The sequence below is a fragment of the Rhinatrema bivittatum genome, chromosome 2 (assembly GCF_901001135.1).
Source record: "Rhinatrema bivittatum chromosome 2, aRhiBiv1.1, whole genome shotgun sequence".
NCBI lineage: Eukaryota > Metazoa > Chordata > Amphibia > Gymnophiona > Rhinatrematidae > Rhinatrema > Rhinatrema bivittatum.
Genome location: NC_042616.1, coordinates 638,499,012 through 638,522,452, shown reverse-complemented (window position 1 = coordinate 638,522,452; position 23,441 = coordinate 638,499,012). Strand labels below are relative to the sequence as shown.

The following is a 23,441-nucleotide window of genomic DNA, read 5'->3' as shown; positions in this document are numbered from 1 at the left end:
CAAAAAAAACCATACTTTGAAATGTCTGTCTGCCAATGCCAGAAGTCTAAGAAGTAAGATGGGAGAGTTAGAATGTATAGCACTGAATAAAAATGTAGACATAATTGGCATCTCAGAGACCTGGTAGAGGGGAGGATAACTAATGGAACAGTGCTATACCAGGGTACAAATTATAACAGTGCTGGGGTAGATCAACTTGGTTGGGAGAGGGATGGCACTTTATCCTGTTGGACTCTATGCCATCCTGAACATAAAGATCTTAAAGGAGACTAAATGTACAGTAGAATGTTTATGGTTAGAAATCCCATGTGGGTTGGGGAAGAGTATAGTGATAGGTATATACTAACTTCTACCCAACCAAAATGATCAGACAATGAAATGCTAAAAGAAATTAAGGAAGCTGACAAATTTGGCAGCCAGTAATCTGAGACTTCAATTACCCCAATATTGACATGCTAAAGAGGTAAAGTTACTGGATGGTTTCCTTCTTGAATTGTAATGTAAGAATGTTTCCCGATGTATCCAGGCCTACTCAAAAGCATCATAAACAATTTTTTTGTTGATGCATCTGGCAGTATTACAACTTGGAGACATTTTTTTCACAGATATGCATGTCAAGTACATTGTTAAAATTTGATCTGTCAAGTATGTGTTTTCTTTGACCCTCCTCAGTTTATTGCCTTTCAGCCAATGGTGATCTGAATTTCGCTAGAAATTCACTGTAAGTGTGTCCCTTCCACTCGCTCTCCCTATTCCTCTGGCCACTTTGCCCTCTCAGGCCCCAACTCTCCATCTGCCATCTCTCCGCTCAACCCCCTTCCACTCTATTGCCAGTCCCAGAGTTTGACCCCGTTCTCAGTACTGCCCCTCACACAGGCTCCCATTGTCCCGCCCTCTCTCACACACATGCTCCCTCTAATACACAAACACACCCCCTCATACGGGGTATAGATATAGTTGTGATGGAGAAGGTATAGAGAAGGGCAACCAAAATGATAAAGAGGATGGAATGGCTCCCCTATGGGGAAAGGCTGAAGAAGTTAGGGCTGTTCAGCTTGGAGAGGAGACAGCTGAGGGGGGATATGATAGAGGTCTTTAAGATCATGAGAGGTCTTGAACGAGTAGATGTGACTGTTATTTACACTTTTGAATAATAGAAGGACTAGCACATTTAAGACTAATCGGAGAAAATTCTTTTTCACGCAACACACAATAAAGCTCTGGAATTTGTTGCCAGAGGATGTGGTTGGAGCAGTTAGTGTAGCTGGGTTCAAGAAAGGTTTGGATAAGTTCTTGGAAGAGAAGTCCATTAATGGCTATTAATCAAGTTTACTTAGGGAATAGCACTGCTATTAATTGCATCAGTGGCATGGGATCTTCTTGGTGTTTGGGTAATTGCCAGGTTCTTGTGGCCTGGTTTGGCCTCTGTTGGAAACAGGATGCTGGGCTTGATGGACCCTTGGTCTGACCCAGCATGGCAATTTCTTATGTTCTTATGAGAATCATCTGTAATAGAATAAGTTTTGTTTATGCATGTCCTAAATGAATGATTTGATATCTTGAGCATGTTCATGCTGCTTTTTCCTCTGTTTTTTTCTTTTTGTTAATTTTATTTGATAGCATTAGAATTGGAACCATATTTAAGGACTGGAGTTAGTGTTATGTATTACTATTTCCTAATGCTTTTGTTTTGTCCTTGGAATTGTTTCTGGCATATATCTGTTAATTTGCTTTTCATACATTTGCTTTGTTAATCTATAAATAAATAAAAACATTCCTGGATAGAATAAATAACTGGCTCATGGAACAATTGGTTCAGGAACCAATGAGAGGGAGCCATTTTGGATTTAATTCTCAGTGGAATATAGGATTTCATGCAAGAGGTAATGGTGGGTGAGCCACATGGTGATAGTGATCGTAACATGATCAAATTTGACTTAATGACTGGAAGGGGGACAATAAGTGGAACCAATTATCTGGCCGATTCAGTAAAGTCCGCAGGAGAGCGGACGAATGCCTGTGCGCGCGATTCTGTATTTAAATTAGGTGGTGTGGTAGAAACGGGCAAAAGGAGGCGCTAGGGACACTAGCGCGTCCCTAGCGCCTCCTTTTGACCCGGAGCGGCGGCTGTCAGCGGGTTTGACAGCCGACGCTCAATTTTGCCGGTGTCTGTTCTTGAGCCCGCTGACAGCCACGGGCTCGGAACTGGATGCTGGCAAAATTGAGCGTCTGGTTTTCGGCCTGACAGCCGCCGGCCCATTTTTAAAATTTTTTATTTTTTATTTTTTTACCCTTCGGGACCTCAGACTTAATATCGCCATGATATTATGTTGGAGGGTGCACAGAAAAGCAGAGTTTACTGCTTTTCTGTGCACTTTCCTGGTGCCGGCAGAAACTAGCGCCTACTTTTTGGGTAGGCGCTAATTTCTTAAAGTAAAATTTGGGGCTTGGCTGCACATTTTACTTTCTGTATCGTGCGGGCATACCTAATAGGGCCATCAACATGCATTTGCATGTTGAGGACACTACTAGGTGCTGCGGGTTGGACGCACGTTTTCCGCCCCTTACTGAATAAAGGGGTAAGGGAAAACACGTGTCCAAGGGCAGGTTAAGAGTGCGCTCCGGAGCATACTGTACTTTGGCCTGCATGTGAACTCAAGACGCACAAAAAATCTTAGTTTTCAAGAAATCATTAAAAACCTGGCTCTTTAAAAGGCAGATAACATCTGAATTAGCAGCATTGACATGTTCTCGAGACTCCTGACCTATTTTTTTATTGTAATTTTATTTTAATTGCTTGAATGTTCCCTATTTTGTCCATTATATTATTGCTTTTATTTTGTATCTCATTGTATTATATTAGAGCATTTTAATTTTGCTGATATGTATTTTACTTGATTAACCAAAATATTTATAAAAGAAATCATGTTTTATCTCTTAGTCTGGTTTACAAACAGTATATAAAAGCATTAAATAAGTAAATCTACAGTTCTAGCACAACTTTCAAATGGGAGACTTTTTGATAAAATGAGGAAAATTAGAAAAAAACTAAAAGGTACAGCAGCAAAGAGTTTGTCAATCATGGACATTGTTTACATTTAAAAGCATAGTCCAGATGTATTAAGAGAGGTGGAAGGAAGGCCAAACGAGTGTTGGCATGGTTAAGACAAAGTGAGGTTATCCTAGCTAAAAGAATTTCCTTCAAAAATTGGGGGAAAAAGCATAAGCATTGGCAAATTAAATGTAAAACATTGATAAGACAGGCTCAGAATTTGAAAAGAAGCTGGTCATAGTGACAGACTCATAAAACCTTTTATAAATATATCTGAAGCAGGAAGCCTGTGAGGGATTCGGTTGGACTGATAGATGATCAAGGGGTTAAAGGGGCACCTAGGGAAGACAAGTCCTTTGCCACAAGACTAAATGAATTCTCTGCTTTGGTATTTATAGAGGATGTTGGGGACACCTGTTCCAGTAACAAATTTTCAAGGGTGATGATTCAGATGAAGTGAACCAAATCACTGTGAACCTGGAAAATGTAGGCCAGATTGACAAACTGAAGAATAGCAAATCGCCCAGAGCAGATGATATATACCCCAGGGTTCTGAAAGAACTCGATGAAATTTCGGATCTATTACTAATAATTGGTAACCTATCATTAAAATCTTCCATTGTACCTGAGGACTGGAAGGTGGCAAAGGTAACCCCAATATTTAAAAAGGGCTCAAAGGATGATCAGGGTGAGCCTGACTTTAGCACCAGGAAAAATCATGGAAACCATTCTAAAGAACAAAATCCCAGAACATGTAGGTAGACATGGTTTAATAGGACACAGCATGGATTTATTCAAGGAAAGTCTTGCCTCTCAAATCTACATTTTTTTGAAGGGGTTAATAAATGTGGATAAGGTTAAGCCAGTAGAGGGTAGTGTATTTGGATTTTCAGAAGGTGTTTAACAAAAATCCCCATGAGAGAATCTTAAAGTTAAAAAGTCATTGGATGGGATAGGCAATGTCCTTTCGTAGATTGCAAACTGATTAAAAGATTGGTAAGAGTAGGATTAAATGGTCACTTTTCTCAGTGGAGAAGGGTAAACAATGGAGTGCCTTGGTGCTTTTAATTCATTTATAAATGATCTGGAAAGGGGGATAAGTGAGGTGATCAAATTTGCAGATAACACAAAATTGTTAAATGACAAGCAAATTATGATTGATTGGAGGAGGACCTTGCAAGGCTAGGTATCCAAGTGGCAGAAGAAATTTAATATGGATAAGTGCAAAGTGATGCACATAGAAAAAAATAACTCACACTGTACTTACACGATGTTAGGTTCCATATTAGGAGTTATCACCCAGGGAAAAGATCTAGGTAGTGAACAATACGTTGAGATCATTAGCTCAGTGTGCTGCAGCAGTGTAAAAAAAAAAAAAAAAAGCAAACAATTATAGGAATTATTAGGAAAAGAATGGTGAATGAAACTGAGAATGTCATAATGCCTCTGTATTGCTCCATGGTGAGACTGCATCTTTGAGTACTGTATGCTATTCTGGTCACCACATCTCAAAAAAAGATATAGCTGATCTAGAAAAGATCCAGAGAAGGCCAACCAAATGATACAGGGGATGGAATGGCTCCCCTTCAAGGAAAGGCTAAAGAGATTAGGTCTTTTCAATTTGGAGACAAGTGGCTGGGGGGGGTGGATATGATGGGGGTCTACAAAATCAGAGGACTAAAACAGGTAAATGTGAATCTGTTTACTCTTTCAGATAATACAAGGACTAGGGGGCACTCCATGAAGTTGGCAAGTAGCACATTTTAAAACAAATCAGAATTTTTTCACTTAATGCACAGTTAAACTCAAATTTGTTGCCAGAGGATGTGGTAAAGGCAGTAAGTGTTGCTGGGTTTAAAAAAAGTATTGGGACAAGTTCCTGGAGAGAAGTTCATAAACTATCAATCAAGTTGACTTATAGGTAGATTTTAAGTGTTGCTCATGCAAAAACAGCCCTATACATGCGTATGTGGGCCACACACAAGCAATGCAAACTTTAAGAAGCTGGGAAGTTTGTGTGTGTATATACTCGTGTGCACTTTAAAAATGAGGCAGAAAAGGGGCGGGGCCAAGGCATATGCACGTAACCCCTTAATTTTGCAAGGCTGACCATGGCAATGCGTACCATTTACACAAATAACTTTTGACTTGTGCCTAATCAGGACCAGTAGAGAGAGAGAGCCTTTTTTTTTTAAGGGCCATTCTGACACTATCTCACTATAAGGGGGGCTTTTTCAACTCAGGATGGGTTTTGGAGGGGTGGTGTTACATTGGTCTGCCTAGGGCACAAGGGTCTATAGGACCTTATAACACCGCCCCTCCAAAACCATCCTCACTCGTTCTACTCATTTGTGAGTACGAGCGTAAAACTCTAACACGTACATGTGTACTTGCACGCGCAATATATAATTGAGCATATTTTTGCTTGTGTACCTGGTACACGCATTTATGGACGCAAGTGCACACCTTTCAGAATTTATTTGTTAGGGAATAGCCACTGCTTATTACTGGCATTAGTAGCATGGGATTTATTTAAAGCTTGGGTACTTGCCAGGTACATGTATTTTCACAGGACAAGCAGAATGATAGTCCTCACATATGGGTGACATCAGGATGGAGCCCAATCATGGAACGCTTTTGTCAAAGTTTCTAGAACTTTGACTGGCACCATTGAGCATGCCACCAACCCTGCATCCAGCAGGGGGTCACCTTTCAGTCTCTCTCTTTTTTTTTTTTTTTCCCACGCAGCTTTTGTCACGCGGAGTTAGGAACTCGTCCACGGTTTCCTGACAGGAAAATATTCTTCAGGAAAAAGTTTCAAGATTTCACCCCGGCTGGGGTCCCCCCTTATATACCGTCGCTACCTGTGTCCGTTCAATACGTTTTTTACTACCTTTTCAGTCTGTTACCGGCTGTTCCAACTTTTAGGCCCGGAGGTCACCAACCGCGCCACGGCCTAAATTTTCGACAACAACAATGGCAATGGGTTTTCGTAGGTGCCCAGACTGTCTGAGGACGATGCCCATCACAGACTCTCACCAGGTTTGTGTGTTGTGCTTGGGCTCTACCCATGATGTAGATTCGTGTACCAACTGTGCCCAAATGACCCGTAAAGGGTGTCTGGCTCATTTGGAAAAGATGGCTATTGTTCCATTCCAAACAGGTTTCTTTATCTAAAGCTTCAAAGTCATCGACAGTCGCCAGTCAAGTCCCGTCACCGGTCAGATACCAATGACTCTCGATCCGCATCGAGGACTTTGGCTTCGGCGCCGGACACCAGTAAGGACGACCATAGGGAAAAGCATAGCCATCGGCATCACAAAACCGTACCAACTTATCTGAGTGCACCGGTGGCCTCCACTTCCAATGAGCCACAGAGAAGGAAGGCCAGTGCCGAGGAGCCCCAAATCTCCTCAGTGCCGGGTTCACAAAGGTGTCCCTCACCTTCGGTGGAGGCACAGACCGATGCTCCACCTATACCGGTGGTTGTTCTGGCGGTGCCCATCTAGCATCCCACTCCGGACCTGGTCTTAATGCCAGTGTTCCGTGAGGAACTGAACCGGATTTTTCAGGAGGCGGTGGTGCAAGCTCTCCATGGACACCTGATTCCATTGGCACTGATACCAGCTCCGATTCTGATGTCGGATCCAATGCCACCGATGCTTGCACAGTTACTGGACAGGATCGATGCTCTTATCGGTGCTTCGCCTTTGGCACCGAGGGAAAACGCTGTTACCTCCAGGTCCTTTGCCCATTCCCCTCTCAGATGAGGGGGAATCGCCAATGCTGGACATGATGCCAGGTCCTTCTGGAGTGTTGCCACCGATGTCATAGTCCTTCAGGACTGCTTTTGCCACCGATGCCCCATAGACCTCTACTGATGCCGACACCGGTGCTACCAGTGCAGCCACCAGTGTCTTCAGTGCCCCAACCTCCTCCGGCCAGAGGAGGTCCATTTTTGCCCTCTGGAGAACCATTGGGTGCTGGGGATCAGCACTATCATCCTTGATCTGATGACTCTTTGGATTCCCAAGACACGGGTGATATTCCATCAGTCTTCCCCTCCTGAAGAGAGAAGAAAGTCTCTGCCAGAGGACCTCTCTTTTTATAAGTTTCATCGAGGAAACGTCTGTCTAGACCATTCACTCTCCAGACTGAAGAAGACTCAGACATAAAATGTTAGAAGTCCTTCAGTTTGTCGATGCACCGAAGGAGGCAGTGTCCATGAGGTCCTCCTTGACCTCCTTCAATGCAATTGGGAGCATCCAGGAACAGTCCCCCTGGTAAATCGTAAGATTGATGCTATGTATTTGGTCCAAGCAGCACCTGGATTCCAGAAGGCTCAACTTTCCCACCATTCAGTGGTGGTCGAGTCTGCCCAGAAAAAGGCTAGAAGGCCAAGACCTCATTCATCCACACCTCCAGGGAAGGAACAGAGATTCCTCAATGCTTTTGGGTGTAGGGTCTTCCATGGAGCCATGTTAATCTCCCATATTGCAGCTTACCAACTCTACATCTCGCAATACAACAGGAACCTGTTCAAATAGCTCCAGTTTCTGATACTCTTCCTGACCAGTTCCAGGACCAGCTCAGTCATTCTTAAGAGAGGTCTAGATGCTGGTAAACATGAGGTGCGCTCCGCTTATGACATCTTTGACACAGCCACCAGAGTGTCAGTAGCTGGCATAAGTGCTAGGAGGTGGGCCTGGCTTATGTCTTTGGATCTGCGTTCAGAGGTTCAGGAGAGGTTAGCGGACCTCCCCTATACAGGAGATAACCTCTTCAGTGAGAAAATTCAGGAGACTGTTGCTGAACTTAAAGACCATAACGAGATGCTACGGCAACTCTCGGCTGGGCACATGGAGTTCTCCACCTCTTCTAAACGCCCATTCTGAAAGGAGGCTAAATGAACCACCATTAGGCACGCAGATACTACCCCACCTCAGATTCTGTCTCGCCCGCCTAGACCATATCAGAAGTCTCAACCTTGCCAGCCTAGGCCTCAGACACAGCCTCCTCCACAGCCTAGTCCTTCCTTCCGGTTTTTGACTGCCCAATAGAGCAAATGTCCACCTCCACCACTGCTGCAATTACCAGTGGACGGCCATCTCTGCCACTTCAACATCTGGCACACAGTCACCACAGATCAGTGGGTCCTATCTGTAATATCTCAAGGTTACCATCTCAACTTTCTGTCCATTCAGTCAGACTCCCCGCCTCATCTGACGTGGAGTTACTGACCACTCTCCACTTCTAGAGGAGGAAATAAGATCCCTTCTTCAAGCCAATGCCATATAACAAGTTCCTTCTCCACAAAGGGGAAAAGGCTTCTACTCCCAGTACTTCTTAATACCAAAAACGTCCGGGGGCATTCGTCCGATATTAGATCTTCGGGCCTTGAACAAGTATTTACGAAAGGAAAAGTTCAGGATGATAACCTTGGGCTCTCTACTGCCTCTGCTCCAACAGGGAGATTAGCTTTGCTCTCTAGATCTCCAAGACATGTATATGCACATAGCAATAACTCAGTCTCATAGAAAATTCCTTAGATTCCTCGTGGGGAACAATCACTTTCAATACAAAGTGCTCCTGTTCGGCTTGGTGTCAGCCCCTCGTGTCTTCACAAAATGTCTGGCAGTAGTAGCCGCATACTTGCGACGACTGGGCACTCACGTCTCTCCTTATTTAGACAATTGGTTGCTGAGGGCCCCATCTGTGGAGGTGGTTCTATAATCTCTCCATCTCACCTTGTGGCTACTACTGTCCTTGGGATTTCTAATCAATTACCAAAAGTCCAATCTGTCTCCGTCCCAAGTTCTCTCCTTCATCGAGGCAGATCTAGACACAATCCAAGCAAAAGCTTTCCTTCCCAGGGTCCGCGCTCATACACTTGCCAAACTTGCAAATACTATGCAGACCCGCCGAACCACTACTGCTAGTCATGTTCTCATTCTACTGGGTCACATGGTGTCTTCAGTACATGTAACACCAATGGCTTGACTTGCCATGAGTTATACAGTGGATGTTAAAATTCCAGTGGTCTCAGGCCCACTATCCAATGTCCAATGTTGTCCATATCACCAGACAGCTTCGTCTCTCACTGGCTTGGTCGATGCAAAATTCCAACCTGCTCACAAGCCTACAGTTTCAGGCTCCAGAACACCAAATAATTCTGACAAGATGCTTCCATTCTGGGTTGGGGAGCACATGCCAACAACCTGCAAACTCAGGGTACCTGGTCTGCAGCAGAATCACAACATCAGATACATTTTCTGGAGCTCAGGGCAATCAGATATGTCCTTCTAACCTTCAAGGATTGTCTATCCAACAAGACAATCCTTTCAGTCAATCAAGTGGCCATGTGGTATATCAACAAGCAAGGTGGAACTGGCTCCTACCTGCTGTGTCAGGAAGTAGCGCAAATCTGGGCTTCAGCTCTCTCTCATTCCATACTACTGAGAGTAACCTACCTGGCGGGCGTGGACAATGTTCTCGCTGACAAACTCAGTCGCACATTTTATCCCCACAAGTGGTCCCTGAACCCCACGGTGGCAGAGAACATATTTCAGAAGTGGGAGTATCAGAGTATAGATCTCTTTGCATCGATTCACAACCACAAAGTGGAGAACTTGTGCTCCCTACATCAGTCACAGAACTCCACCAAGAAACGCCTTTGCCCCTATCTTGGGCAAAACGTCTCCTGTATCCTTACCCCCCCCCCCCCCCCCCCCCCCCCCCCCCCACTTCCACTCATCAGCAAGACTCTCATGAAGCTATGCCAGGACAAGGGCCTCATGATTCTCATAGCCCCGTACTGGCCGCACCAAGTGTGGTTTCCCATCCTTCGTGACCTCTGTCTGTCCATAAATTTGCCTGGGCGCCGATCATCCCTGATCTCTCAGAACACCGGACAGCTGTGACATCTGAACCTCCAGGCCCTGTCACTGACCAGCCTGGATGTTGAAAGGCTGATCTTGCAACATCTCAATCTTTCGGACTCTGTATCCCAAGTCCCTTGTAGCTTCACGAAAGCCTTCTACTAGGAAGTCTTATTCTAAATGGAAAAGGTTTTCTTCTTGGTGCACATTAAAGGCATTATCATTTTACCTGCCCAGCAATGCAATTTCTAGACTATATTTCTGGCACCTCTAGGAGTCTGGTCTACAAACTTCGTCCATTAGGGTTCATGTCAGTGCGGTAGCCACCTTCCATAAGGATACAGGTGATGCCTCAATTTCAACACAACCCTTAGTAGTACGCTTTATGAAGGGCTTGTTACACCTCAAGCCCCCTCTCTGTCCCCCAGCCCCTACTTGGGACCTCAATGTAGTTTTAGCACAGTTTATAAAGCCTCCATTTGACCCTCTGCACTCCTGCGAGTTACGTCATCTCACTTGGAAAGTGCTTTTCCTTCTAGCTCACACCTCTGCTTGCAGGATCAGTGAGCTACAGGTGCTGGTAACATACCTAACTTACACAAAATGTCTTCATGATCGAGTGGACCTGCGCACCAATCCAAAATTTTTACCAAAAGTAGTCTGAGTTCCATTTAAATCAGTCCATAGTTTTGCCTACTTTTTCCTAAGCCCCACTCATATCCAGGTGAGCAGGCTCTGCACTCCTTGGACTGCAAGTGTGCTCCAGCTTTTTATTTGGAGCGCACTGCAGGCCTTAGGAAGTCTACCCAGCTATTTGTCTCCTTTGATAAAATAAAACTGGGACTCCTGGTGAGCAAGCAGACGCTATCCTCCTGCTGGAGGACTGTATTTGTTTCTGCTACCAACAAGCAGACCTTCCATTCCAGGGACGTGTTAAAGCGCACTCCATTAGGGCAATGGCAATGTCGGTAGCACACCTTCGTTCTGTACCACTTGCTGACATCTGCAGAGCTGCTACATGGAGTTCTCTCCATACCTTTGCAGTTTATTATTGCCTGGACGAGGCTGGCAGACAAGATTCTATCTTTGGCCAGTCTGTTCTGTGCAATTTATTCTCAGCTTAACATCCAACTTCCTTCCAACACCTGCTGGGAATTTCAGGCTGCCTATTAACCAAAACCACCCCTGTTGTGCCTGTTGCATGTCTTTGGGTGCTTTTGGTACATTGCTCGGGCATCCTTAGCTCATTATTCACCCAAATGTGAGGACTACCATCCTGCTTGTACTGTGAGAAAGCAGAATTGCTTACCTGTAACAGGTGTTCACAGGACAGCAGGATGTTAGTCCTCATGAAACCTGCCCGCCACCCCACGGAGTTGGGTTCGCTTGCGGTTTATTTTATTTTTCGCACATACTTTTTACTATACACAAGACTGAAGGGGGACCCCTGCTGGTTTCAGGGTTGGTGGCATGCTCAGTGGTGCCAGTCAAAGTTCTAGAAACTTTGACAAAAGTGTTCCGTGATTGGGCTCCATCCTGATGTCACCCATATGTGAGGACTAACATCCTGCTGTCCTGTGAGAACACCTGTTACAGGTAAGCAACTCTGCTTTCTGGATTGGCCACTGTTGGAAACAGTATGTTGGGCTTATCACAGTATGGCATCATATGTTACAATTCTACCAACAATTTTCCTTGGGTTCCATGCCCTCAATGATGCCTTATAGTTTAGACTGCAAGAAAGCCCTTACCTTCCAAGCAGAATGGTTTGTGGGGCATTTGGGTGCTGGGTTTTATGAATGGTTGGTTGTACTGGGGGAAGAGTATTGATATTTTAGATTATGACAACAGTGAGTTTCTACAGTGTGAGTGGGTTGGAACTTGTTGCTGAACCAGGAGTTATAATTTATATTTTGATTGAGGTATTTGATTATGTATTGCATATTGTAAACAGCATTGGGTGGTTCTCTGGACTAGAAAGCAGGGAATAAACTTCAGATTAGAAGAGGATGCAAGTCCTTAAAGTCCACCCAACTTTTTCTTTTAACCCAAACAAGCCTGCAAATGCTGTAGCCAAATGTAGTCTCCTTATTGGATAGCAAATTTCTTTTCCTCTTATATCTAACTGGATCATTGAGTCTTGACATGAATGGGCATGTCAAGACTCATAATGGAGCCATGATTGTCGGATGCCCATCTGAGATCAGCTTCTGTTGAGATTTGCAAGGCTGTCTCAAGACTCTGTACATGCATTTACATTTTATTTGGATATTGACTCCTGAATAAATTAAAACAAAACAAAAAAAACTTGAAAAGGGACTTTGCTCCAGAAAAATGTTGTCCCACCCATTGGCAGTTTTCATCTTTTTAGGGATTCCCTTTTATGTGTCTGGTCATCCTACCTACTTGTCAAATGAGGAAATGGAATTGCTTGCTTGTAACAGAGCAGGGTAATCCACCACATATTCCTGCCTTCCTTCCTTCCAGAGTTTGTTCTTCAGTTTGTGTATAAGACTGAAGAAACTTGTGATGGTGGCCTCTTCCTTCTAAGCTATGCACGTACATACAGCAAAACAGTGCGTGCAAGAAATCCCAGTTGTTTGCATTATACTGGCTCATGAACCACAAGTTTGAACTTTGCTTATAAAAAGTTGCACAAAAATAATTTTTGTGCATTCTTTCAAAACCTTGAGGGAACATTGGTGATGGCTACTCAGGAATATATGTACATATTCGGAATAGACGAGGCTTTGCTGTGTCTGTCTAAATTGCTCACTCATGTGACTGATTTATCCTATCTATGGAGAACACCTATTTTGTGCAAACATTTTAATGTTCTGGTATTTGATGTACAAGAATTATTGATCCCAATTGTATTTTCCAAGCATTTTAGTTACTAACCTTCCCAACCCACTCCTAACCTACATAGCTTTTAAAACTTCATCTGCTCAAATTTTTCTTGATTTACCACAGATCCAAATAAGATCAATGTGGTTTACATATAAAATGCAAAAATACAATTTACAACTACGTAAGATAAACATAACTAAGAGCAAAATAGTAAAACAATCAAGTCATCCATTAAAAATGTATCGACACAAAGGTTTACCTGCAGTTGTAATGGTAAAGTATGTGTGTACTCTCCCTTCTAGAATTGTTACAGAGCAAGGCTGGGAACATATTTTTAAAATGTAGATGCCAGCCAAAAGTTTTAGGAGGTAGGGAAAAAGTTACCTTCTTAATACACTTTTTACATGCTTTTCAAGATGTCAAGTGCCTAGAAGCTAGTTTAATCCAGAGGCTTGATAATGTCTGCTCTGCTGTACTGTACTGATAAGGGTCCAAATGTGAGTTGGGGAGAGGCCCATCATGGTCCACTAATTAAAAGGTAAACTGTAAATGGGTAGAATTACATCAGACTCTCACAAACTATACCTTAAGCACAACACCATGTATTCCATGCATATCCCATCAATTTTTCATGTGGCCCTGATCCTTCATATAGGTAAATTGTATTTTTGCATTTTATATGTAAACCACATTGATCTTATTTGGATCTGTGGTAAATCAAGAAGGATCAGGGCCACATGAAAAATTGATAGGATATACATGGAAAAATGTGAGAACCCAGGGCTTACATGAAAATTCGAAGAAGTTAACTAGCCATCCGTCTGAAGCAATATAAGCAAGGATTTACAGACAAGTTGGCAGTGAATAAGGGGGCATATGCCAACAGTTAGCATACATTAGGCTATTTGTATTTAACTTCACATAAAGTTAATGGGAGATATATGTATTAAAATATCACACATGATATGTTTATTTAAATCCATTATTATACCTTTGTGGATTTATTGTAAGTCGTTTTTTTTTTTTTGTTTTTACAGGGCAATTCTTTGGGCGGGTGGGCATTGCTGTTTTGATTTGCAGTGATAAATAATTGCATATCTTGCATTTTGTATAGTGTGAACTAAGTGCCAAAGATTTTTGCATATTGCCTTGTGGAATTTGCAACTGTATCTTGACATTTTGTATATATACACATTGATCATTTAAACGTTTTTATGAGGGTGGGGTGTGTATGTGGAGTGAATGGGGGACATGGAGGCAGTTTTGGATATTTAAATTTTGAGTGTTTTGTATTATGATATAATAAAATCATTATGACTCTCATCCACTAGTTAAAAGACCAGAACAATGCAGGTATCTCAAAGCACCAGAAAATCCATGCATATGTGTAACTGTCACTACTTGGGATTCTTTGGCACAGTTTTCACTTCAATTTTTTTTATAACTGACCTGCAAGCAGCTTTCAATGAAAACTGGACTATCTCTTATAGGACAGAAGAATGGTTGCTGTGACCTTTGAATGTGTGGAAAGGTTGTGGACTTGGAGACTAGGTTCTTTAAGACATGGATGAGTGTTGCAAGAAGGGGTTGAGTTTTAGTTAAATGATCCCAGATTTTTTTGGCATTGGGTTTCAGGTGAAAGCCATTCTTCCCATTAAGGCCATAGCAGGAAGAGCTGCACATAGTCGAGATCTATCAAGGAAAATTGATTTTTATTTATTAGCTTTTATATTTTATATTAAAAGGAGGTTTGTGTTTTTTTTTTTTTTTTTTGTTTTTTTTTTTACCAAGTTATATAGCTTCTTATTAAATTTGGTTTTAGTGCATTCCTGCATGGAAACTGAAAACAAAAAAGGCATTAAATTCCAAATTCTTAAACCTTGTAGTGTGCTGTATCTCAAGAATTGGGAGGAGATTTCATAAGTTTCTGTTACTACGTAGTTAGCATTAAATAGTAAATGTTAAATTATTATCAGCTCCAAGGGTTGCCATGTAACAAAGTTCAACTCCCTTCCCATTTACCTTTGTCACCTGTAGTAAAAATAACAGGTCCTTATTCTGTTTGTATTTTTTCATTTTTCATTATCTGGCTAGCTAATCAGCATTAGCTTAACTTCCAAGATAATTTCTGAAGAGAGGATTATTTAGTTGAATCTCTTCTCTGAGAAGAGTCTGTATGACTTAGGCATGTCTTCTTCTCTTTTATTAGAAGGTAGTTTCCGCTATTCTGACAGTGCTTTCAAAGAGCTGAGGCTTTTAGTCCATGGGAACTATTAGTGTTGCTTAAGGTCAGGTAATGCCGGGCAGTCTTTTGAAGAACAAAATGCTTTTTTGTTGCAAATGAAATATGAAACGAATTGATCCTTTATAGGAAAGGAAGGGTTAAAGTTACATGTTTTCATTTACCATCCAAAATAAATGTGCTGGCAAGGTAACTGTTTGTAGATTTCTTCCAGGGAAACAAAATTGGCACAATTTATATGTAAATGTATCACTACTTTACTTTTTTTTTTTTTTTAATTTGGAAATCTTGACATTCATATTTATTTTCTCAAGGAAATGGATCATAACTTGAAGGCTTCTCTGCACCAGAGTGATCTTGGGGATAGCTCATCCCCGGTGTGTTCTAACAGTGTTTCATCAGTGCGTGTGGCTGCTCATGAGCTGGGTAAAATGCTCTACAATTTCTGGGATGGAGCACAACTTGCACCATGGTGATGGGACTTGGAAAGGGTGAAAATAGATGCTTTGCACAGTTTATGCACAAGGGGACAGCAGCAGCCTGAAATAAGCAAGACATGCACTGCAAGCGCTCAAGTACTACTTTACTCTTGCTAACGCTGTTCACCATGTTGACATTACTGCAGAAATATTTTATGTGCCAGTTCAGAAAGCATTTTCCTTACTTCAACAAACATTATCAAGAGAAATAGTCATGCTGGAAATCTTGGAAAAGTCTAGTATAGCAATAGGGTTTGCAAAAATATAAAACCCTGGCTTTTAGGTGCTACTACAGGATATTCCTTCCCCATGTCTTCATTTTTTAAATTGCTAATGTTTATGGTCCATCCTTTTTTGAAGGGAGGGGAAAGGCAGACACTGATCTTTTCATTCTTGAAATATATTTCTTCTTTGTAGACTAATTAGTTTTGCTATGGTTATACAAACATTTATTAAGATGTGTCCTGGAAGGTACGTCACAAAATACTGCCTGCCCCTCTCTGGTCTCATTCCATACTTCATCTCCCAGACAGCATATTTTACGATTAGGCTGTCTTTCTTTCTCTGTATATTGGTGATTGGGAATCAACCAGAAGTCTTGAGCAAATATTGATGGGCTTGTCTCCTAGTTTAACTTGTTTTGAGTGCATGATTAAGGGGTTCAGACTAATGTATTGAAGTAATGAGACTATAATAAGCAACCTAAGATAACTTGTATTTGAAGTCAGGGTTGCCATATTACGGTAACTTATAATTTGCATGCCATCGCAAAAGTGTCTCCCAAGTGAAGGGATCTTGTCATTTACTATTCTCGTGTTATTACTTGCATTATGCAGGTCACGCTGATTGGCCTGAACAAGAAGGAGCAAGTGGGGGAGGAGAGGTACTGCTGGGCTGGGCTGTGCCTTTATAGCATTTGGGGCTCAGTAAGACATCCAAGCATGCAGTGAAAAAGATGCCAGTACTTAGTACCAGCATATACCGCCAGAAAAAGAGCTCCAGTTTAGACTAGGGCTTCCCAAACCTGCTCAGGGGACCTATAGCCAGTCAGGTTTTCAGGATATCCATAATGAATATGCATCAGACATTAGCAGGATATCATTAAATCACTCTCTCTCTAACCACAGCATGTGAAGGAATGTTGCATACCCAGCAATTCCAGCAAAAAACATCAGTGGAGGAAAAATAAGACTCCCCCCATCAATTTTCTCCTGTTTTTGTTTGGTTATAATAAACACTGAAATTCCCAGGGGAAATAAAAATAAAAGCTAAAAATGAAGGTCCCTACTTATCAGTTAAGTCGGGGAAAAGCAGGGTTCTAGAGGAAATATATTCCTCTTTCTCCAGAGTTGTATTGCATACAGACTCCGGTTTATTGGGGTTTCCAGTTCAGATTTTGTCTGCGCATTCCAGTTTCTAATTTGAGGCTCCTTATTCTGTAGGAGGTGAGGGTCTGTCCTTGTTCTGCATGTTTTACCGAGGCGAGGTATTCTGCTAGCATGCAACTTTTCTATAGGGATCGGTGGCAGTCTGGCTTGTCCTCTTTTCCAGATAAGAGATGTGTTGGTGTTCTAGGGACCAGTATAATAATCGGGGTGCTGCCTTTTCATATGCTCTGCAGCTGGTGGCAGGAGGGGGAAGGCATGTAAGGCTCCTGTGGTGCCCTCCCTTAGAATTGGTTCTGCATGTGAGTGCCGGCACCTTTTCTTTCTAGAAAATAAATCACTGTATGAAGGTATCTAAGAAGATTTGGGTTAGAGAATTTTATTCCTTTAATTTTTAAGCCCATTGGATCTCATTGGCTTCTGAAATGATCCACTGATATTATTGGTTTCAAAACTTGTACTGTTTGGAACACAACTTGAGGCAGCAGTGAACCAATGACAGCTTATCTCAACAGCTAGGATTGAGAAAATTAGTTGTCAGGCAATGTCACAATTGGAGGCCCCCAGTGTCCTGTAAGGAGCTGCAAAACTTGGTCTTTTCCACGGAATTGGTCACTCACATGACTGGCCAAGTCTCTGTAGGAGAACAGGGGCCAAGCTCCATCAGGAGAAGCGGCAGTGGTGGTGACAGTAACAGCATCCTCTTCTCCCCCCCCCCCCCCCCCCTCCCCCAGTCCACTCATTCGCTCTCCTGTTTGTGAATAGGAGGACAGTGGCCTTGTACCGCCTTGGGCTGCAGTTTCCTCTTCTGCCTCAGGGCCAGAGTGTCATGCTTTGAACACGTGAGAGTGGCTCCATCAGCAGAGGAGGACTTGGCCAAAGGAGTTACAAGGCCAGGGTCGTCATCGTATACCTGAGCTCACATGGAAGGGTGAGTGAGGGGATCAGGACGAGAATTGAATGAGGGGATTGTGTGGGCTTGAGGGGAGAAGAAGTAAATGAGAAGGGCTTGGGATATTCCTCTTTCCCTCTTGATCTCGGATTGCTTTCCTGGTCCAAGATACACCACCACCTTCCTTCCCTTTCCTCTCCTTGTAATCACTTTTCCTTCTTCCTTCTGTGCCTCAATCTCTCTATCCCTCTTATCCTCCATTCTCTATCCTCCTCCTCCTCTCCTCTCTTCCCAACACTGGTCACTAATTTCCCTTTTCCTCCCAGAAGAAACTAATCAGACCACAAGCAAATCAGTAAACAACTTTAATTTTATAAAGTAAAAAGAAATTATTTAATATGCAGATTTAAATTTGTGCAAATGTATTAACAATTGCTATTGAATTTTGAAAAATCTGCCACAGTTTGCCAGTTTTTGCTATAGAATCTTGAAAAATACAATGGGTAAGATGCCAAATGTCTGTTTAGAATCTTTATTTTGGAGACTCTCTCATCAAATAAAAGCCTGCCTCAGGGGCTGTATGCAATATCTCTTGTGTATGTATGATTGTTAAATTCATACCATCAGGTTATCAAAAAGTCTGTGAAATGTACAAAACCATGTGATTGTTTGAGCCTTTAGAGTTAGGCTAGCAAAGTTGTGCCGGTCTCTCTCTCTAAAGCTGGGAATGGAAGCCTTTAAAAACGCTGCATTCCTCTCCAAGGAGACCGGTACGCTGCTCGATTGCAGCCCTGAGTTGCCAAATTCTGTGCACATATTCTTGAATCACAACAATTTGGAGAGGAATGCAGCGTTTTTAAAGGCTTCCATACCCAGCTTTAGAGAGAGACCGGCCCAACTTTGCTAGCCTAACTCTAAATGCTCAATCACATGGTTTTGTACATTTCACAGACGTTTTGATAACCTGATGGTATGAATTTAACAATCATACATACACAAGAGATATTGCATGCAGCCCCATTGAGTGGGCGAAACTTGGCCTGAGTCGGGCTTTTATTTGATGAGCGAGTCTCCAAAATAAAGATTCTAAACAGACATTTGGCATCTTACCCATTGTGTTGCCGCCACGGCTTTTTTAGATTGCCTACCCTCTTGCTTTATCAACAAATTTTGAAAAATATACTGCAGGAAACTGGGGGATCTGGTTGTATATTACTTTTTTTTTTTTTTAACATTTCCTAATTTTAAAAATTTCCTTCACTTTATTAATTGCAGCAAATGATTTTGCATCAAACTATGAAAATGAAATGAGCAAGAACCAGAAAGTGCAGTTTTCAGTTTGGATGTCCTTTTTTGAAATCTATAATGAATATGTATATGACCTCTTGAGTGCATTGCCTTCATCTAAGAGTCAGAAACGTCCAGCATTGAGAATCTGTGACGATCAAGTTGGAAACTCTTATGTGAGAGGTAAAAATATGGAATTCCTTTAGCATGCATGTAGTGCTAATAAATAGCAGTTGATATTCTAAAGAACTTTCTTTTTCTGGTAGACTTGACATGGATCTGTGTTAATAGCACTGAAGAAGCTTTCAAAATTTTGAAAATAGGAAACAAAAACCGGAGTTTGGCATGCACAAAAATGAACCAGCAATCCAGCAGAAGGTAGAGTTTGCTTTTAATTTAATTCAGTGGTAGGCAACTCTGTCCTCAAGCATCACAAACTGGTTTGGTTTTCAGGATATCCAGAATGAATATGCATGAGCTTTATTCACTTCCTCCATTGTATGCAGCTATATCTCGTACATATTCATTCTGGATATGCTGAAAACCTGATCTGTTTGTGGCACCTAAGGACTGGAGTTGCCTACCCCTAATTCAATATAAAATGCTTACTATAGTAGCCATTGCCAATGATAGAAACAATCCATACTGATTGTGAAATTGCCTGCCAGCCCCACAGTGGTATCTCATTTTTTACAAGCAGGGCAGAAGTGCCCAAGGATTGCTCTGCCCCATTTAGATGGGGTAAGACAGGTTGGTTTTTTGTTTTGTTTTTTTTTTTTTTGGGGGGGGGGAAATGAATGAAGACCCTTGGTGGGGGCAGGTATCCATTTTAAAACCTTGGATTCCTCTTCATCCGGGCAAGCCAATCCACATCAGTGGGTTGTGCATTCCAACCAGCAAGTGGAGACAAAATGACTCTCTGACGTCCCTCTCATATAGCGAGTCTCAGACATCAGCCAGTCAGTATTTCTCAGTCTTCAGCAGGTGGTGGACATGCATTCTTGCTTGTGGACTGGCCTGCCAGGCTTCAACAGGCTATTCTGTGACCACCTGTGATAAAAATTTGCTCCCTCTCTCAGTTGAGTGTCTGATAGCTCAGGACAGGAGTGAGGTGAAGGCTGGTGCTCTAGCCGCCCTCCTGACAGAGGGGAGAGTGTGGTAGGGTAAGGGAGCCTTGGGCTCAGCTCTGTTAATTTGTCTTTCTTCCCTCTCTCTTCCTCCTCCTCAACTGCCTGCTCCCTACCCCAGTTTTTCTCTGGTGTTCAGCATGGCGAATAAAGTTAAAAAAGAAAAAAAAACTGCATTGACTGCAGCAGAAATTGCGCACTGAGGAGGGGCAGGGATATAAGGCTGCATTGGGCCACGTTGTAATTAGGCTTGAAGTGTTAGTTTTTGAGCCAGCCAGAGTGATGCAGCAGGTGCCATTTTGAGCTTTTAGCACTGCTGTTGTGGTGTGCACAGGGGAGGGATGGTGTCAGAAGAGCAGTGCAGGAAAAAGGTTTGTGTGCTCTGCGTGTCATGTGTGGGTAATTAGCTGCAGATCACTAAGCATTTGCCAGAAATGCATGGAGGCTCAAAGGGATGTTTCTGCAGGGGAATTTGTCCCGGCAGGGACTTCAGGAACTCCAAGTTCTCAGTAGGGAAACGTGGCCATAGCTCCTCCTGGGGGAGATGGGAGTCTTTCCTGCCGCCTCTCCTGCCAATTCCCATGGGGGTGAGCTTGGAAGGGGCTTTTCCTACTAGGCAATGATCCTTTCCATTGTATCATAGATGGAATTTTTTTTTTTTTTAAAGGCCTGCATGCATTTTGTAAAGGGCAGGAAGGTTCCAAGGTGGAATCTTGGGAGCACCCATATTAGCGGTCTCCCTCCTCAGAATCGCAGAAGTGTCAAAGGAAGCGGCATCCCTCCCCTCCCCCCCTGGGTAAAGCAGAAAAGGGGATGGTGTACTGTGGTGAGGATGTGGATCCTTTGGGAGACTCCTAGGAAGAGTCGGGATCCTCGATGGGGGGAGTCAGACGAGGCATTTTTGGAGGAAAGGGAGAGTCCCTAAGATGCAGAGCCACACAGGATGATGCTTTGGCTATTTCACAGAGACAAGATATGAGCTTGATTTTTCAGACCCTAAAGGCCCTTGGTTGTGAGGAGGCCTTGCCTGCAGTGGCTCAGGATCCAAAGAAGAATCCTGTGATAGTTTGCGAAAGGCATCCTGTATTTTTCACTCTGCACATGGCTGTTCAAGAATTGATTGATCTTGGAATTGAGTTCTCCTGGGGCTAATTTTAAAGGGCGTCATTCATTGGCAGGTTTGTACCCTATGGATCCTAAAGCTAGGGAGCAACTCAAATTTCCCAAGGTGGATGCCCTGGTCTGAGCGGTGACAAAACGTACCACCATTTTGGTGGAAGGAGGTGCATCCTTAAAGGATGTCCAGGGTGGGAAGATTGAGGCGATTTTTGAAACAGGCCTTTAAGGCATTGGCCATGAACATCCAAATCTCAGCTTGCTGTTGTATGATGGCTAGGGCCAGCTTACAATTAGCTCAGGAGGCTTTGGGTGAGAATGGCCCATACCTGGAGCCGGGAGCTGTGTTCTTGGCAGATGCAGGATATGATTTGGCGCGTACATCTGCTTGGGAGGTGCCTTTGGTGATTGCAGCCCGAAGACTACTCTGGCTGAGGAACTGGTCTGCTGATACTATTTCAAAGTCCAATCTTGCCAAGTTGCCTTTTAAGGGGTGCTTATTTGATGAGGAATTGGAGAAAATGGCAGATCGATGGGGAAAGTCCAAGTTTCCTCTATTAGCTGAGAACAGGAAGTCTACTCCCCAGTTTCTGTCAGCGAAGGGGCGATTTCAGAGCACCCAGCATTTTTGCTCTTCCAGAGGTTCGAGTAATTGGAGGTGCCACTTGTTTGCAAGGTCTTGGTCCTTTTGAGCAAAGAAGCCAGGTAAAGACAGTGCCTCTGGCTCCGGAGCTCCTTGATACTCCCAATGAAGTTTTGAGGGTCCATCCTCCAGTTCTGGAGGTAGGTGACTGCCTGTCTCAATTTTATCGGAGGTGGTCCCACTTCACTCTCGACCAGTGGATCTTGGAGGTGGTGCACGATGCATATTGCTTGGAGCTTATCTGTCCTCTGATGCTTGTATGGTTTTTTCTTGTCACTGTTCCCATTCCAGAGGATCAGGAAGGAACAGGCCATATTCTATTTTGTGGTTCCCAAAATTAAGGGCTCCTTTCATCCTATTCTATTCTAAAAGGGGTCAATAGAGCCCTTCGGATTACCCATTTCTGAATGGAAACCTTAAGGTCGGCTGTCATTGTGGTGCAGAGGGGGGAGAGTTTCTGACTTCTCCAGACTTCTCGGAGGCTTACCTACACATTCTGATTTGCAAACAGCATCAGTGTTACTTGTGATTCACTGTCTTAGGCACAATTTTCAATTTTAGACATTGCTTTTCATCTAGGTTATGGCACCCAGGTGATGGTAGTGGCTGTGGCTCTGTGCAAGGAGGGAATTCTAGTTCATCTGTATTTAGACTAGCTAATCTGAGCCAAGTCAGATGCAGAGAGCTGGCTGGTATCAAGCAGGGTGGTTCAGTTGCTGCAGGATGGGTAGTGAATTTGGCCAAGAGCAGCCTACAGCCTTCTCAGGTTCTGGAGTATCTGGGTGTCCAGTTTGATACGGCTCGGAGAAAGGTATTCTAGAGTCCCACATTCAGAAGATCTGGGGGCCAGGTCTGAGCCCTAAGACTGGCAGTCTGTCATTATGGTCATATCTACAGATGCTGGGATCAATGGTCATGACAGAGGTAGCTCCTTGGATACATGTTCATGTTTGTCCTCTGCATAGGTCCCTTCTGGCCTGCTGGAATCCTCAGTCGTGGGGGTACAATGTGCCATTCTTGCCACCAGAGCTGAGTATCAGATGCAGTATCTGGAGAAAGGAAGGGAGTTGGAGATTCTTGACTGGTCACTACAGATGTGTGTCTACAGGGTTGGGGAACCCAAAGTCAGAAGCTAGTGGTGCAGGGGCAGTGGTCTCCCAAAGAGGTGTCTTGGTCCATCAACCAACTGGAACCCCGAGCAATTTGCCTAGACTTTCTGCAAATCAAGTCCAAGTTAGGACAGGTGGGGAAAGTAATGTAGGATAATGTAACAGCAGTGGCCTACATAAATCCAAGGGGGGACTAGGACTAGACAAGTCTCTCAAGAAATGGATCTCCTACCGAGGGCAGAACATTTGCTAGCATTGACTTCTCATATATCTGGTACCGACAAAGTGCAGCCAGTTATCTCAGTCATCATGAGTTGGATCCAGGAGAATAGGAATTTGATCCCCGACATGTTTCAACTCATTGTGGAACGATGGGGTTGG

General features: G+C 43.2%; 1 protein-coding gene across 2 annotated transcripts in view; it reads left to right on the top strand.

The window, feature by feature from the left end:
• The window catches only part of LOC115085370 (kinesin-like protein KIF20A), a 128,848-nt gene that overhangs the window by 48,228 nt on the left and 57,179 nt on the right, over positions 1 to 23,441 (top strand). For both annotated transcript variants that reach the window (XM_029591304.1, XM_029591305.1), the window contains exons 7-9: positions 15,337 to 15,448; positions 19,054 to 19,248; positions 19,332 to 19,443. In XM_029591304.1, the coding sequence (XP_029447164.1) occupies positions 15,337 to 15,448; positions 19,054 to 19,248; positions 19,332 to 19,443 (419 nt within the window). The remainder of the gene's footprint in view (positions 1 to 15,336; positions 15,449 to 19,053; positions 19,249 to 19,331; positions 19,444 to 23,441) is intronic.